Source organism: Hyla sarda, chromosome 4, assembly GCF_029499605.1.
Source record: "Hyla sarda isolate aHylSar1 chromosome 4, aHylSar1.hap1, whole genome shotgun sequence".
NCBI classification, from domain to species: domain Eukaryota; kingdom Metazoa; phylum Chordata; class Amphibia; order Anura; family Hylidae; genus Hyla; species Hyla sarda.
Window position 1 is genome coordinate 235,052,326 of NC_079192.1, and position 18,841 is coordinate 235,071,166.

The 18,841-nt window shown below is 39.2% G+C and overlaps 1 protein-coding gene across 2 annotated transcripts in view; it reads left to right on the plus strand.

Annotated features, from left to right (window-relative positions):
• The window catches only part of ZNF800 (zinc finger protein 800), a 46,605-nt gene extending 29,775 nt beyond the window's left edge, over window positions 1-16,830 (plus strand). For both annotated transcript variants that reach the window (XM_056573765.1, XM_056573764.1), the window contains 3 exons: window positions 9,362-9,457; window positions 10,869-11,012; window positions 14,657-16,830. In XM_056573765.1, coding sequence (XP_056429740.1) covers window positions 9,362-9,457; window positions 10,869-11,012; window positions 14,657-16,296 — 1,880 coding nt within the window. In that variant the 3' untranslated portion in view covers window positions 16,297-16,830. The remainder of the gene's footprint in view (window positions 1-9,361; window positions 9,458-10,868; window positions 11,013-14,656) is intronic.
• Window positions 16,831-18,841: the final 2,011 nt, after the last annotated feature.

Genomic DNA, 18,841 nt, shown 5'->3' on the forward strand with positions numbered 1-18,841 from the left:
TCACACCGGCTGGGGGTGCTCTGAGCAGCGGCCCCTGGCTACTGAAATCAGTTAGGGGCCGCCACCGCCCCCTCCATACACTTTGAGCACCGGTGTGAGGTGCAGACTTTCATCGGCTCCTGCACCTCACACCGGCGTTAAAGAAAAATACGGGGGATGTCGGTCTGTCACTGCTAGCCCGATACAGGGCTAAATCTATGACAAATCCACCTGCCCAGCGCTCAAAACTACTTGTCCCGGGCGTCGGGCGATAGGATTTCCACATCCCTGAGTCATATTGTGCACTAGCATCTGAAACTCGCCTGTTAAGGCAAGTGGTGGGGTGACATCACCAGCGTGCTGCTAGTCTTACGTGTCAGTCATTCACCAGTGTCCTGTTCTGAGTTCAGCTTGGTGATAGGAGTACTGCACCTGCAACTAGATGAATGGGGCCGATACTCTTTTAACCCCCCGAAATTGCGACATAATTTTAGTGCTGTCACTGCTTTTATTGAGGCCCAAGAGTCTCCTCAATTATGCACAGCTATTTTTCATTTTCTTCAATTTTAGATTTCCTTTTCATAAGGATTTCCTTTTCGTTTCTTGTCTGGCCAATTACATTACAGCACGTACTGGTCTCTGCTTTGCAGTGACTTTATGCTAGTGTAACTACACTTGCCTGAACAGGCTGGCATTGTGCTGGCAGAATATATTCACTGTACACTACAGTATATGGCATGTGGAGAAGAAAGGGGGTTGTTGGTGCCCTGGGCTTGCAATGTGCTATGTGAGCAGAAATGAAAGGCACAGCTACAGCAAGAAAAAGATTACGGTAAGCACTGAAATACGGTTAATGGCAATACTGACGACAAACCTTCAGTCTAAAGAGGGGGGGGGGGGGGAGATTACATTTAGGAGGCAACACTTTCTACATACAGTAGGAACAATGGTATTTACAAGGGAGTTTTTTTTTTAGTAAATTAGGTAATGTAAAAATCAGTTAGGAATGATCTAGGCTATTAAATATGGGACGTTATTGAAATAACATTGGCTATTTATTGTTTTTCGGTATTTAATCTTGAATGCAGTATGGTCTGGTGATGTCTCGCCGTCTACGCATAAGGGTTTGTTGTGGCCAATTTAATTTTAGTTTTAGTCGTAATATTTTGACAAATTTTATTTTAGATCTAGTCATATTTTAGTCATCTGCAAAATTTTAGTCTTTGTCATATTTTAGTGGACAAAAATGTCCCTCAGATTTTAGTCAACTAAATCTCCAACAAATTTTAGGCTAGTAAAGTTTAATGGGTTTAGGAACTATTCAAACTAGATTTAGGAACCCACCCCAGCACCCCTCAAACACATAGGTGACAAAGGAGGAATATCCTGTATGCTGACGCAATATTATCAATAATACCAGTATACAAGGAGAAAATATCACCATTATACTGTTTCTGACCAAATCTTAAATACTGTGACCAATAATACCTGTATACAAGTGGGAATATTGAGGGGAATTTATCAAGCTATTATGACTGCTTTTTTTTCCTCTAAATTTGTCACAAGAAAAGTCGCGGGCTGGCCCTGTGCAACTTTTTCTGTGACATTTAGTTTAGACTGTTTAAATTTCCTGACCATAAAGTGTTATATGTAGATCACTTTGTGCAGTGGTCATTAATTTATTATGTGCAACGTTTTGTGAAAAGCCTCACAAACGCTGCTCAGGCCAGATTTAGAAGATATCACAGGGAAATTCAACCCTGCCCTATATAACTCAATGCGACATTGTATTCAGGTTCTTGCGACATTTAATTCAACGGTCACATGGGCCGCCACTACTCTGTGATATTTAACCAGAGCAGTTCTGTGGTCAGTCATCAAAGTCTGTGTGCCGTTTGATAAATTTGGAACACGACCTCCACTTTCACCGTGACTTTTTTTGCTCTAAAGTCAACAAGAAGCAAGTACAGATTTCATAAATTCCCCTTATAATCACCATTCTGTACCAATGTTACCAGTAAACAAAGGACAATATTATCCCCACAACCACTTTCTAATAACTATTACTACCATAATGCTACTGAATAATATCCACTGTACAAAGACCTATACCTATAATCCCGCCATACAGTGACCATAAAGAGGTAGATACCAGGTGTGCACAGTCTATACAGACAGTATAAGTGATTACAGTTACATCAAGTGAAAGTCTTGTTTTGTTTGGCGTTCACTTTTCTGGCCTGTGGAATTTTGAAGACTTCTCCCGGCCACAACTCTTCTCCACAGAATCTGCCAGACAAACATATTAATCTCCTCACTTCAGCACAATTCCACTTGGTGCTCCCATATGATAGTTAAGCCTAATTCTGTGCACTCATATAGCAGTTAGGTCCCCTCTGTGCCTCCATATCGTAGTTAGCCCTTCTCTGTGCCCACATATTGTAGTTGGGCCCCCTTTGTGCTCCCATATGGTAGTTAAATCCCTTACATTGTCTAGTCACCATGTCCCTTCATAGTAGTTAGGACCCCCACACTGTCCATATATTATAGTTAGGTCCCCACACTGTTCCGATATTATAGTTAGGGTCCCCCACACTGTCTCTATATTATAGTTAGGTCCCCCACACTGTTTCTATAACATAGTAATGTCCCCCACACTGTCCTTTTAGCATAGTTATGTCCCCCACACTGCCACTATATAAGAATTACGGTATACAATCTATTTGGCAACATAAAAAAAATAAAACAATACTTACCAGTTACGTTGGTCCGATGCAACTTCACAGCATCCTTCTGATAGTCCACTCCTTTGACTTCGGGCAAGCAGCTGGGGTACATAAATGCTGCTACCACTGTAAGTCCCATTGAGAGTTACAATTCCAGAAATCCTGGTGGGTGGTGTGCAGTTTAAACTGTGGTAGTTCCCCTTTCTGGCCTGGGCCGAAAGATTGAACTGGTATAACCATGTAACAAAAAACCTTTATTCCCTTAGGGCACAGCCCATATTGTTTTGAGGACGCAGCAGCTTATTTGCTTTTTAATTTTTCCTTCTGGTCTTTTAGGTCACATAACTCTTTTGTTTCTCCATGTTCAGACCCATATGAGGGCTTCAGGGATGTGAAATTCCTATCGCCCAACGCCCGGGACATGCAGTTCCGGATGCCGGCCAAGTGAATTTTTCCGGCCCTTAGCCCAGCTTCGAGCAAGCAGGGCCGCACCTGACAAGCACGGCGGCGCTCAGCAGTCTGTATGGAGCGAGCTGCCCGCTCCAAACTCTGCAGCCCCCGGCTGTTCTCGGTACTCTGCGGCTGGCTATTAACCCTTTAGAACGCCATTGTCAGAGCTGACAACGTCGAGTAAAGGGACATGTGAATGCTCCCTGGTGGGCTAGTGGGGTGGATCGCCCCCCCCCCCCCCCGGGGGGGGTGGGGGGGGGGGGGTTGGGTGATTGAGCGATCCACTATAGAGGTAGCCGGAGGGCTTACCTCTGTTCCCTGCTGTCCCGTGGCTCTGTCATTGATAGATTCTGGCTGGACTAGGCTCTATCAATGGATCACAGAGCACAGAGATCAACGGAGTTCAATAGAACTCTATTGATCTGTATGAGGAATCTAGTGATTGCTCCTAAAAGTCTAATAAAGTGTAAAAAAACAAACAAACAAAAAAAAAGTTAATAAAAGTTTAAAAGACACACATTACCCCCCCCCCCTTCAAATCCCCCCCCCCCCTTTCCTATTTAAAAACATGTAAACATAACATATTTAGTAGAGATGAGCGAACTTACAGTAAATTCGATTCGCCACGAACTTCTCGGCTCGGCGATTGCTGACTTTTCCTGCATAAATTAGTTCAGCTTTCAGGTGCTCCCGTGGGCTGGAAAAGGTGGATACACTCCTAGGAGACTCTTTCCTAGGACTGTATCCACCTTTTCCAGCCCACCGGAAAGCTGAACTAAATTTATGCAGGAAAAGTCAGCAACCGCCGAGCTGAGAAGTTCGTGACGAACCGAATTTACTGTAAGTTCACTCATCTCTAATATTTAGTATCACTGCATGCGTAATTGTACGAATTATTAAAATATAACATTATGTATCCCATACGGTAAATGACGTAAATGTGTAAAAAAAAATTAAAAAAAAATGCCAAACCACAGAATTGCAATTTTTATAATATCTCAGAAAAAGTTAAAAAGCGATTAAAAAGTCAGATCAATACCAAAATGGTACCGATACAAAAAACTGATTTTTGGCACAAAAAATTGGCCCTCAAACAGCCTGGTATGCGGAATTCTTTTTTTTTTTTTTAAAGCTACAGGGATCAAAAAATGGCAATTAAAAAAATTCTAAAAAGTTCTGAATTCTAAATTAGTAAAACATGATGGAAACTATACAAATCTGGTATTGCTGTAATCAGGCGACCTAAAGTATCAAAATAACATGTTAGCTCAACCACAAGGTAAATGGCGTAGAAAAGAAAACCACCAAATCTGCAAAGTTATCTTTTATTATTTCATTTTCACTTCACTGATCATATATATATATTTTTTGTTTTGGAGCATATTTTATTGAAAAATTAAAAGGTATCATTTTAGTAGGTAGTTATGGCTATTATAGGGCGAGGAGGAAAAAAACGAGAGCGTAAAAGCGAAAATTGGCCAGGACAAGTAGATCATCATGAGGGACAAGTAGTTTTTTTTAAATTAAATTTCCACACCCCTGGGCTTACTTTTTAAGGGCTTGTGATTTGTGATGACACCTTTCATTTTACCATAAAATGTACAGCGCAACAGAGTGTGTGAAAAGGAAACTGCAGTTTTGCAACTTTTGAGGGGTGGTGTTTTTATGGAGTTCACTTTATGGTAAAAATGACATGTTATCTGGGTCAGTACCATTTTGCCATTTAAAAATATATAAAATGTTTGCATAACTTTACTGTTATTGTACGGCTTGTAAAAAAAAAAAAAAAAAGTTAAACTTTTAAAACAAAAGAAGTATGTTTAAAATTGCTGTATTATGACCCCTCTAAATTTTTATTTTTCCGTTTTAGTGGTACCACTTCTGTGCATATATGACTGATAACGTTTTATTCCAATTTTCTTGGATGTGATGTGACCACAAATCACGGACTATATAGAATTTTGGAGTATACTTAAAGGGGTACTCTGTCTATAGCATCTTATCCCCTATCCAAAGGATAGGGAATAAGATGTCAGATCACGGGGGTCCCGCATCTGGGGACCCCCAGGATCTCTGCTGCAGCACTCCGCTATTATTACTGCACAGAGCAAACTCTCACTGTGCTTAATGACTGGCGATACAGGGGCCGGAGCATTGTGACACCACGGCTCCACCCCCTCGTAACATCAAGGCCCGCCCCCATAATGCAAGTCTATGTTAGGGGGCATGACGGCCACCACGCCCCCTCCCATAGATCTGTATTGAGAGGGTGGACCGTGATGTCATGAGGGGGCGAAGCCGTGCAGCAGAGATCCTGGGGGTCCCCAGCGACGGGACCCTGCTATCTGGCATCTTATCCCCTATCCTTTGGGTAGGGGATAAGATGTTTAGCGCCGGAGTACCCCTTTTATAATTTGGACATTTCTGCATGTAGCGTTATCAAATGTTTATTTTTTTTTTACTAAAAAAAATGGGAGAGGGGGGATTTAGTTATTATTATACAGGGTGGGACATTTATATGGATACACTTTAATAAAATGGGAATGGTTGGTGATATTAACTTCCTATTTGTGGCATACTTGTATATGTGAGGGGGGAAACTTTTCAAGATGGGTGGTGACCATGGCGGCCATTTTGAAGTCTGCCATTGTGAATCCAACTTTTGTTTTTTCATTAGGAAGAGGGTCATGTGACACATCAAACTTATTGGGAATTTCACAAGAAAAACAATGATGTGCTTGGTTTTAACGTAACTTTCTTCTTTCATGAGTTATTTACAAGTTTCTGACCACTTATAAAAGGTGTTCAATGTGCTGCCCATTGTGTTGGATTGTCAATGCAACCCTCTTCTCCCACTCTTCTCACACACTGATAGCAACACCGCAGGAGAAATGCTAGCACAGGCTTCCACTATCCGTAGTTTCAGGTGCTGCACATTAGGGATCGGCCGATAATCACGATTTTGCCGATAATGCTCCGCCTGCACCGCACCGCGACTCCCGCTTTAAATCAATGTTCTGCAGCGGTGTCTAGGGGGGATGAATAGCCGATAACTTATACCGGAATATCGGTATAAGTTATCGGCTATCGGCCCTAACCTCCACCGATTATCGGTATCGGCCCTAAAAAAACGATATCGGTCGATCCCTACTGCAAATTTCATATCGTCACAGCATAGACAATTGCCTTCAGATGACCCCAAAGATAAAAGTCTAAGGGGGTCAGATCGGGAGACCTTGGGGGCCATTCAAATGGCCCACGACGACCAATCCACTTTGATGGGTTTCCCTCTTTATGCACTGAAGCTGGCACGTTCCCTGATTTTTTCCAGCAAGATGGTGCACCACCACATTATGGGTGTCAGGTCCGAGCATTCCTAGATGAACAGTTTCCTGGAAAGGGGATTGGTCGTCGTGGGCCAGTTGAATGGCCCCCAGGGTCTCCCAATCTGACCAAAATGTCCCATATACTCCAGAATTGCTGACCAAAATGTCCCATATACTCCAAAATGGTACTGAAAAACTACAGATTACGGGCAAATAACAAACCTTTAAAAGCTATGTCAATTGGCATCACTGTATTCACCATTACCCTCAGATAAAAGTTGTCAGTTTAACAGCACAGTGATTGGTTGAAAAAGTTGCAGAATTGCTTTTTTTTTATTTATATTTCATACAAAATGAAAATTGGCTGCATCTGTTATGGGTTAAAGCCGCTACAATATATCCAACAATTAACCTACAATTAAATGTAATGTTTATTGCTTTTAACTAATAAAAGATTGATTTGTCTCTTTACCATTGACATAAGATGTGTCTCTGTGCTATTGCATCTGAGTATAAATATATTGATAGGTCACACACGTATGATGATGTAAATATTCTCTGTTTGTCAGACTCTCTGATGATATAACCTAATGTGATACACCAGCCGGGGTTACAATTATGTCTTTAAACTCAAGATTTAATCTCTTTAATAGATACAGGTTTGTGTTGAACAGTGTCTGGTATACACTTTATACTAATGATTGATCAGAAGCCTGTTGTTATATTTGGCTCATCACAACGCCGCAGGATTAAATCTAAAAATGATCTACAGTAACCATCCAAACTGCTCTTAATTATAGAAGAGGTCTGCGAGATTGCTTAGTAAAACCTAATACCCTGCCTAACTCCTACATGTTTCATCTCTTGAGGGTGGCTTTATCAAAGAGACAAATGGACAGCAAGGAATATCATGGCAGAGTTCTGTTTTCTATTACAGTGCACTGATGTCATCTGACATTTCCACACATGCCATATGTCTACGGCTAATTAATCTACAGAAAAATACCTTACTTAGTGGGATAGGTTTATATAACAATCAGCAGGCTGATTACTTACCAATTTGATATACTCTCCTCTCCATGTCATCTACGATTGCTAGCCAGTATTACCGCTAAACGCGTCAATGGATGTAAACAAATCATTCTATTGGCTGCCTTTGTGTCATACTCCCTGTGCATGTCAGTGCACTAAGATGAGGTCTTGCCATGTCTTCCTGTCTTTGCATGTGCCGCTTCATACGAAGAGGTGCTCTGCAATGCACAAGGAAAAAAACTTACACTCCCATCTGTAATGAAGTGCCTACTGCACTATTCTTCTATTAAAGAGTACCTGTCATGAGCTTGATACATATTGTAATCCTCCCAGATATTTTTTTTTTCTACCTTCATATTGTGCTTTTTTGTTTCTACCTGGGATGGGGCATTCCCTAACAGGCGTGACATCATCTGAAGCCTGCTCACTCTGCTACACACAGCCGGTGCTGAACTCTACAGTGTGTGAGCTTTGCCCAGCAGCTTGCAAAGGGAGCTGAACTATTCAGCACTAGCCACTGAAGGCACCACAACTCTACAGTCTAGCTCAATTATTAAATATTCAGCTCTATACACTCAATTCACTCCTGAGCTGAGGTCCCACCTGCATTTCCTGACTTTTGTCTCTGCCAGACTGCAGCAAGAGACTATCTGTAAGCAGGACTGCAGGCAGGACCAGAAGAAGGACTCCTGGTGGCCAGACCTTTAGGGGTTAATTTAACACATTAAGTTACAAAATTTTATTAAGAAGTATATTCTAAATGTAATTCAAATAGGCTAATCTATAACCTATTTAAATAGGCACTGTCAGATTCAAAAACGTTGTTACTGATGAAAATTAAAGACCTTTTGGGACACTTGCCAGTCCTGAAGCAGCATCAGGCTTGTCCATGAGTCATGTATAAGAGATGACTTATGGACAAGGCTGCATGAGCAGACACACCAATCACCTCCCACCACCACAAGGGAGGGACACTCCACCTTCCCCTGAGAGGATTTCTAACACTGTGAGCTAATGGAAAGAGGTTAGAAATCTTGGATAGAGGAATAAAAATTAGATGTTCAAGGTCAGGATTAGGTACTAACATATAAAAAATGTTTGTGAGATGTGACAGGTACACTTAAATTATTATTACTAATGACTGGTTCCATTTAATTCCCCATTACATATGGATCCCCTATGTCATTAAAAAGGTATTAGAAATTGGCTTCTTGTGCTCAATTATTGTTTAGGTGGATATCAACCTTTGTGTATGGATGGCTATATACCTATGTCACTTTACCAGTAATATACCATTTATGTATGAGTGACTGTAAATCTATACCAATAATATCACTTGTTCTCCATGGGATAGTTAGTCCCTGTTGATGAGCTGGTGATTTCTTAATAAATCATCCCCAGTTCCAGTGTGTTGACATTGAACCCATACACTGACTAATCTTGGGGTAACCCATGTCTCATATTGAATTGTACTTAACTACTTCACTCACATCATATTATGTTATCAGTAAGTTGTATCTTATATTGAGACAAATAGAGCCTCTAAGATCTATATGTCGAGGTAGATTTATCATTTTCTATTTTAATATCCCCCAATACACTTAGATCCAGTTTCCCGCTCCCTCTGGGGCGGAGAGCCTGCAGGACAGCCCCCCATGACTACTTACAGTGGCATTTTTAAACTATGATTTTTCTGAAACAGCCAGGTGTTAAAAATATTATGTTATTGCTAGACATTGCTGTCATAAAATCTGTATTATGTAAAAAAAATTCTGAAAAATAGTGTTTTCACTTGCCTATCAATACATTTTTTTACTAAATGTTGTGTGGATTATTTCTGCGTTACAGAAAATGCTGTAGAGCCTGGAGACCCACCTTTATTACAACAGCCTGTTCAGACTTCAAAGTCTGGCATACAACAAATTATTGAATGTTTCAGATCAGGTAGGTTATATCATATTTTTACCTAAATATTTACTAATGTTGTTAAAATCTAGAATATGTTAGAAATCTATACCACGTAGGTAGATGGTGTGATTCTTACCAAGGATTGTGCCCTTTTAGCTCCTGATATCATTTTCCTCTGTCTTCTTAAAGAGGTTAACTAGCTGATAAGCAGACTATTAGGCCGTAGTTAGCTAGTTATGGCTTTCCAATGAGAGCTTAAAATGCACCCAGTAGACTATAAATTAGCCAACAGTAGCTCTTTTGAATATTCTTTTTGCATCCATTGGGTCTATAACACTGTATACATGTTGATGCACAATTAGTATACAGTTACCAAATGCTGTTCATGTTGTAAAAATGTCATAATTGAAAACGTGGGTGCATTAAATTTACTATGATTTGTGCCAGTCAGCTGGCATTAAACAGCTGAGATCTATGGCATACAACCAGCCACTGCACAGTAACAGACTTAAAAGGGTTCAGTGCTTTTATAATAAATCTGCTAATGGGAGCGGGAGTTTACTTTAAAATGACATGTGATACATCGATATTAGTTTTCTATGTTTTATTTTGCTTAAATAGCTTAAGAGCACATTTCCCCCCATCTTATATACAGACTTAGGACCGAAGCCCAAACACAGGAAGTGCAGCCTGGAGTGCTGAGGGGTGTGTCCAACCAACAGCATATGGCAGTAAAGTGTGAGAGGAGCTATGATTGGATGAGGCTGGACACCCCCCCCCCCCTCAGCACTCCAGGCTGCACTTTCTGTGTTTGGGCTTCGGTCGAAAGTCTGTGTATGAAACTGGGGGAAATGTGCTCTTTTTTTAAGCAAAAATAAAACATAGAAAACTTCATTTTTTTTTAAACAAAGTATATTAGGAATATTTTTTTTATGAGTGAAGTAGTTATGGTACAATTCAATATAAGAAGTGCAATAGCAAAAATTTGTTTTAATGAGAGTGACCATTTAACAATTTAGGCTGTCCGAAATTTTAGTTAAGTGTTCGCAACCCTGAACATGTGTCTGGTGACCTCATGTCAGATGAATAAACAATTGAGCATGTCAAATTACTATAGGAGTCTTTATTCCCTTTCCCAATTGAGAACACTTTATGCATGTCCATAGATGGATCAGTGTGATAACTAAGAACTTATTAGATAGAATGCATTTACACTATATATGTGTAGGAAATACTTTTGGGTGGTTAGAAGTGTTTTTATGATGTTCACAATTGTCAGGAGGATACATATGAAAATTTAGCAATCTTTTTCCCATTATTAAATTGGAATTAATGTCTGATTTGTTCTGTATTTTACCCTTTATCTTTTGAATATTCGATTAAGAAGCAGCTAACAGCTTTGTGTATATTTATTTTTCATTCAGTTTATTTTATTTGCTTTTTATAGGCACAAAACAGCTTAGACTGATGCTCTTACGAGAAGTAGATACTATATTTGAATGTAAATCTTGCCGCAGCCTTTTTCGAGGATTGCCCAATCTGATCACACACAAACAGTTTTACTGTGTATCCAAGCTGCATGTGGATGAAGGTAAGTTTGTTGCTGTTAAAAATAGTAAAGAAATAAAATTATTGATGTAATGAAACTGGATGAAATTACTGGCATTGCAGCTTTTGTACCAGTCTTTTTTTTTATACTTTTGCTTCTCTTTGGATCCAGCCTTAAAAATCCTTCCATACTGTATCCCTGTTGTAGACATTAAGCTTTACCAGTCTTAAATTAGGGACTGTAGGAAACAGACACTCTTAGTGCAAATTTTTTGCGCTGTGATCTGAAGTTTTTATCGGTACCATTTTTGTTTTGATTGGACTTTTTGATCGCTTTTTATTCATTTTTTATGGTATAAAAAGTGACCAAAATATGCTATTTTGGACTTTGTAATTTTTATTTACGTGTACGCCATTGACCGTGCGGTTTAATTATTGATATATTTGTATAGTTCGAACATTTACGCACGTTGATACCACATGCTTATATTTATTTATTTATTTATTTATTTATTTATTTTTTATGGCAAAAAGGGGGGCGATTCAAACTTTTATTAGCTTTATTACCTTTTTTTTATTTTTTTTCACTTTTTTATTTTTTATGTTATAGCCCCAATAGGGGACTATAAACATGCAGTACATTGATTCAATGCACTGATCCCTTCCATTGCATTGCAATGCATTGATCAGTGTTATCAGTGGTTGATTGCTAAAGCCTGGATTTCAGTCATGAAGCAATCAATCGCCGATCAGATGCACAGGTCCTGTTGCGTTCTAGCTGATCGGGACATCACGGTTTTACTGAGCTGCAGGGAAGCTTTTACTTTCACTTTAGACGTGGCGATCAACTTTGATCGCCGGGTCTAAAGAGTTAATGCCGGACATCAGCCCGATCGGCAATGTCCGTCATTAGCCGTGGGTCCTGGTTACCCATGGGTTCCCTGTAACAGCAGAACACAACACTATGGAAAGTATAAGTATTGCCGCTCCTAATTGTGCGTTGTGTGCCATATAGTAAAGCACATGAAAAGCATGCTTCTTCACGGTCACTTAACGTGTTTGTTTTGTGGTTACGTGAGGCACTGCATGCATTGGTCTTTATTCTTACAGTAGAGAAGTCATTTAACCCCTTAAGGACACATGACGTACTGGAACGTCATGTGTCCACTCCCGATCTATAACGCGGGGCCACGGCGTGGCCCCGCGTCATAGCGGGTCGGGCCCGGCCTCTAACAACGGCCGGGACCCGTGGCTAATAGCGCGCGGCATTGATCGCTGTGCCGCGCGCTATTAACCCTTTAGACGCGGCGTTCAAAGTTGAACGCCGCGTCTAAAGTGAAACCGAAAGCATCCCGGCTAGCTCAGTGGGCTGTTCGGGATAGCCGCGGTGAAATCGCGGCATCCCGAACAGCTGACAGGACAGCGGGAGGGCCCCTACCTGCCTCCTCGCTGTCCGATCGCCGAATGACTGCTCAGTGCCTGAGATCCAGGCATGAGCAGTCATCCGGCAGAATCGTTGATCACTGGTTTCTTATGAGAAACCAGTGATCAACATAGAAGATCAGTGTGTGCAGTGTTATAGGTCCCTATGGGACCTATAACACTGCAAAAAAAAAGTGCAAAAAAAAAGTGAATAAAGATCATTTAACTCCTCCCCTATTAAAAGTTTGAATCACCCCCCTTTTCCAATAAAAAAAAAAACACAGTGTAAATAAAAATAAAAATAAACATATGTGGTATCACCGCGTGCGGAAATGTCCGAATTATAAAAATATATCATTAATTAAACCGCTCGGTCAATGGCGTGCGCGCAAAAAAATTCCAAAGTCCAAAATAGTGCATTTTTGGTCACTTTTTATATCATTTAAAAATGAATAAAAAGTGATCAATAAGTCCTATCAATGCAAAAATGGTACCGTTAAAAACTTCAGATCACGGCGCAAAAAATGAGCCCTCATACCGCCCCATACACGGAAAAATAAAAAAGTTATAGGGGTCAGAAGATGACAATTTTAAACGTATTAATTTTCCTGCATGTAGTTATGATTTTTTCCAGAAGTCCGACAAAATCAAACCTATATAAGTAGGGTATCATTTTAATCGTATGGACCTACAGAATACATATCAGGTGTCATTTTTACCGAAAAATGTACTACGTAGAAACGGAAGCCCCCAAAAGTTACAAAACAGCGTTTTTTTTTTCAATTTTGTCGCACAATGATTTTTTTTCCCGCTTCACCATAGATTTTTGGGCAAAATGACTGACGTCATTACAAAGTAGAATTGGTGGCGCAAAAAATAAGCCATCATATGGATTTTTAGGTGTAAATTTGAAAGAGTTATGATTTTTTAAAGGCAAGGAGCAAAAAACGAAAATGCAAAAACGGAAAAACCTCCGGTCCTTAAGGGGTTAAACTTGCTTTTTTTTTTTTTTATTCCAATCTAAATTTAGCAGGAGTCGGTGCATTGTTTGCCATCTCAGACTCCAGGTACCCAAAATTTCGTCCCACTCCACAGCCCTGATTCTGTGCTATGAGCTTATATAATAAGCTTTTGTGAATATTATTCTCCCCATTATTAATAAACATTTATAGCTTTAGGCTAGACTCACCAAGTTATCCCATCATGGGCTCAGTAAATGATGCAACAAAGTGTTAGTCTGGATTTTGGTCAGTATTTTTTTTTTTAGCTAAGAGTCCGGAACACAGGGGCAAATCTATCCATTATAGTTTTTGCTGTCCATGTATTTGGATTTGGGAAGAAAATACTGACCAAAATATTTAGTGTGTACACAGTCTTACATTTTGTAACATCATTTATTGAGCCGATGATTTGGAACTGTGCCTGAACATGAAAGCAGTGAAGGCCTGTTTTGTGATGGATATTTTAGTGTGAAGAGAGAACCTGATGGATGTTACCACACTGTTTGCAGTAAAATATGTTGTATAAAATTATTTTGTCCAGGATCTACTAGCGTATGTGTTCTTTTGTATCAATTAACAGCTGTTAACGCTTTTGTGTCTCTAGTACATTATTTTACTTATAGCTGAATCCTGCATGTGCAATTGTGTACGAAGTTAAACATTAATAGTAGTAGGGAAACACAATTATTGCTTTACATTCATTTCCAGATTTAGGAAACTATACTATTAGTTTTACAGATAGTTGTTCTTTAACCAAAATAGAAAAAAATATCATCAGTGTTACACTCACTAACCTGTTGGTACAGGTCTGTAGTGCGGGTGATGCTAATGACAACCATACTTAAATGTCCCTGTTACATGATCCTGTTGTCCCGCTATCTTGCTACATATCTTCTGTTCATCAGGTAGGCTCGGGGCACAGGCAGATCTTCCTGACACCATCGCTGCTGTTTATCTGCTGGTCCCCGTTGCGAGCAGGCCTGGGGAAACAGCAGCGGTGACATCAGGAAGTTCCGCCCATGTCCCAAGACCGGCTTCAGAACAGAAGATACAGAGCAAGATAGCGGGGCCACGGAACAGGGTCAGGTAAGTATGGTTGTCATCTGTATTCCTATAAGATGACCGTATTCCTATAAGATGTCATGATCTGAAGAGTAAGGAATTTATGCAGGAGGAGATAATATGATATAAGCAATCTTACATAGCATTCCAATATGTTGCGCACATAATTTGATGTTTGATCCTTATTTGTTTTTTCATACAGATGCTTCAAATAGGAATAATCAAAGTGAAGTAGCAAAAGATCTAGTTGAGTCAGTTTACCCAAGTGCAAACAGTCCAGAGGTTGTCATACAATTAGAAGCTATACAGACAAATAGGAATGCAGTGTTTCAGATTGTTAAGCCTGCTAGTGAAGTAAACTTCACTGCCAATATGCCAGACTCTGCTGACAGTCAAGAGGAGACATCTGACCCTGCCTCTCAACCGACATTGACTTTAGAAACAGAAACTGTGATTTCACCTTCAGAGAATGCCGCAATGGAGGATTCTTCTAGTTTTTCAAATGTAGGGAAACAAAGTGTTTCTAATTTTGTTGGAAAATCTGTTAAGAAAGTTAGCAGTAGCAATCCGTTTACATGTCGTGTTTGTAAGAAAGATTTTAATTGTAGAAGGAGCATTCGTCGTCACATTAAAAGAGTACACAAGAAAAAGTTGGAAGATATTAAAAAATTCATTGAGGTACCACGAAACACACATTTGTCATCTTCAAAAGGGCTTTCCATTAAAATCCATTCAACAGGTAAAAGCTGTCATATATGCCAGAAATCATTTGCTACTAAGGCCAATACAAGGAGACACATTGATGAAGTTCATAAGGGTATGAGACGAGAATATTTGTCAACAGAAAGTAATGTAAAATCTAGTAAAGGTATGATTTCTGAAATTTCAACACCCAAAAAAGGAGTGAACACTATTTCCCGGACAAAAAAATCGTCAAAGTCTAATTTTAGTCTTGCATCTTTTAGTTGTTCTATTTGCAATAGACGATACACCTCAAAATACTTACAGAAGAAGCATATGCAAGTAGTACATAAGACAACTCAAGCAGAAAATAAGGCCAAATCAGATGAAGGACATGTTGCGATCACAAATGGTAAAATAAAACTTGAAGACTCCACCTCAAATTCTGGCACAAGTTCCCCTCAAAATGAATCTAAGGGGGCAACCATGGAAAAAAAGAGTGCATCAGCAAAAAATAAAACAAAATCAGATGGAGATTCTCCTAAAACTGTTTCTTCCCCTGCCAGTGACAAAAAGAAGTGTCGAAAGCCTAAATTATCAGCAGGCTTTGATTTTAAGCAACTTTACTGTAAACTCTGCAAAAGACAATTTACTTCTAAGCAGAACCTGGCGAAACACATAGAGCTGCATACAGACGGAAACTGCATCTTTGTAAAATTTTACAGATGTCCTCTTTGCTCGTACGAGACTCGTCGGAAGCGTGATGTTATCCGGCACATAACAGTTGTTCACAAAAAGACTCAGCGTGCTCTGATTAAAATAACGTCAAACTTGGAAAGTCGAGCCGTAAAGAAGCCAATTGAGAGTATTATGGATAAAGCTTCAAAGAGACATCACGAGCAAGAGAAAGGTAAAAGAGCTACTTCAAAAAAAGATCAGTCCTCATCCTCCAGCAAAAAAAACGATGGGGGTGATACAGGCATTGAAGTTAAGGTGACCAAAAACTTTTCATTGCTTAAATGCAAAACCTGTGGTAAAGCCTTTGCTAAAAAGAAAGATTTGGAGCAACATAAAAAGAATCACAAAGTGAATTCTAATTATTCACCTCTAGATATAAAAAACAAAGGGAGAAGTACAAGGTCTAAAATGCCTGTATCCTAAACAAGCATTCTTTAAGGCTGTAAAAGATTCCACTGTTTTACGAGATGAATCACTTTAGTTAGCCTGATGTTAATAAAAATAAAAAGTCGTTTTTTTTTTTTTTTTTTATCAATTGGTGTTTGAGCAGACCCCAATCAAACATTAGAATGAGTAGGGAGAGAAGCTTGCTGCTGCATGCTTCTCTTCCTGCTCTATGTGAGCGAGACAGTCCCATAGACTTACATTATGAGCAGGTACAGAACGTGCTAAGCATGCACTTCTCCCTGCTTCTTCTGTCTTGACGACATATAAAAAGTTCCTGCAGTGCCCATTTTGGTTTGAGTCATACAGAAGCCATTTTCAGGCCTTGGGGGAGATGTTTCAAAACCTGTGCAAAGCAAAAGTGGTGCAGTTGCTCAAAGCAAATAATGAAAGAGGCAGTCTGGTTGTTATGGGCAACTACTCCACTTTGCTCTGCACAAGTTTTGATAAATCTCCACTAGAGATGAGCGAACTTACAGTAAATTCGATTCGTCACGAACTTCTCGGCTCGGCAGTTGATGACTTTTCCTGCATAAATTAGTTCAGCTTTCAGGTGCTCCCGTGGGCTAGAAAAGGTGGATACAGTCCTAGGAGACTATTTCCTAGGACTGTATCCACCTTTTCCAGCCCATCGGAGCACCGGAAAGCTGAACTAATTTACGCAGGAAAAGTCATCAACTGCCGAGCCGAGAAGTTCGTGACGAATCGAATTTACTGTAAGTTCGCTCATCTCTAATCTCCACCATTGTGTCTACAGCGAGAAATCTGCAGCTAGGAGTGGACACAAGAGGGAGCTCGCTCTTGTGACTGCCGTTGCCACATCCACAGCGCATATAATCTGCAGATGTGACCCTACCCTTAAAAGGGGTGTAAGACATTTTAGATTAATGGACAGCTGAGACATTTGGTAAATATCAGTGTTTCATACATGGGCTCCCTTCACTCTTGAACAGTGTTTTAATATTTTTATGTGCATTCTCTGCATGCTGCTAAAAAAAAAAAGCAGCTTGGCCTGGTAGATTGCTTTAAATCTTGTGTATTGTGTACATTTTTAATGTTAACTTTTTAGTAGAAACCTCATTTCTGTATTTAACGATATCACTTTCAATCTATGTATTTTGTAAATACTGAACCATACATTTGTGTGAGATAGAATCACTATAGATGGATATCCTCTTGCATAAGTCAGGAAGAATTCTCTCAAGATACCAGATTTTCCTGGAAGGTTGTTATACTCAAAAATTAATGTGAAGGAATAGTTTATTGCTTTTTAAGATGCTCCTGTGTAATACTTGAAGTTTTGCGATAATGATTTTTATTTTGCTTTCTAATTTTACCATTAACTTAAATTTTCTGCTTTAAATTAGCTATCAAGGACTTATATTGTCTTAGTGCTAAACATTTATCTTTTATCTCATTACCATGTTATGTATTTTAGATTTTAAAAAAATATTTGTTTAAATATTATGCTTGGGAATAATAAAGTATACTCTCTATTATTCGATAACCTTGCTGTACACATTATATGTTGTCTTTTCCTTTTTGTAGCACAGTCAGGAGCTTGGTTAGTTATGTTCACTGGAATGATTTTTCTTTTTACTCCTTTTTTTTTAAAGGTTTGTATATGTGCATATGTATCAGAATGTATATATACACATATATACACTGACTCCCCACATTATAAAAAGTAGCATACTGAAACTTGGCAGCAAACTGTAATTGGTAAATTTTTGGCATGGTTAGTTTTGGTGTAATGTTACTATGAGGCATGTAGTGTATGTTCATATTTGTGAACTAAACTTTCATGGCATGGTCCATCACCTGTACCAACCCTGTTACTTCAAATTCAGAATTTTAGGTTAACCCAAAATTACTGATACTTTGGGTTAACACCCAACAGATTTATTAGAAATTTCGCAGAGGAAAAGTGGATCATCATAGTAACCAATCAGATTGCTTCCTAGAATTTTAAAAGGCCCATAATGATGGAATCTGGTTGCTATGTGCAGCTGCTCCACTATTCACAAGTTTTTATAAATCTCCCCTATTGTGATATACTTAAAAGTAGACTAGTTTGTGTTCCTGCATTTCTTTTTATTTCTCATAATATATATAATTTTTTTTTAATCTAATTTATTAGTTATTTTAGTGTTATTTAGAGGAGGTAGAAAAAATGATTTAGTTGCTTTATTGGTGACTTTTTTTTCAATTTTCCTTTTATTTTAAAGGCTCCTTTTATGTAATAAAATACTTGTTGTATGTTTGTCTCATTAAAGATATCGGTGGCAAATTGCTAGGAAATGTCAACATGTGCTATTAGTATGTGCGGCTACTTGGATAAGCTGAGTCAAGTCGACCGTTGACCAAGCAGTACAGTTGGGGTTCAGGGCTGTTGCCACTTAGTTCTGGTAATTGATATGGATCATAGAGGTCCGAACCTAGTGATATCTCACCAATGTCTTTAAAGCGACTTCTTTAAATCATTATAACAGGCATCTTGTCATTCTTCACCGTTCAAACTAAA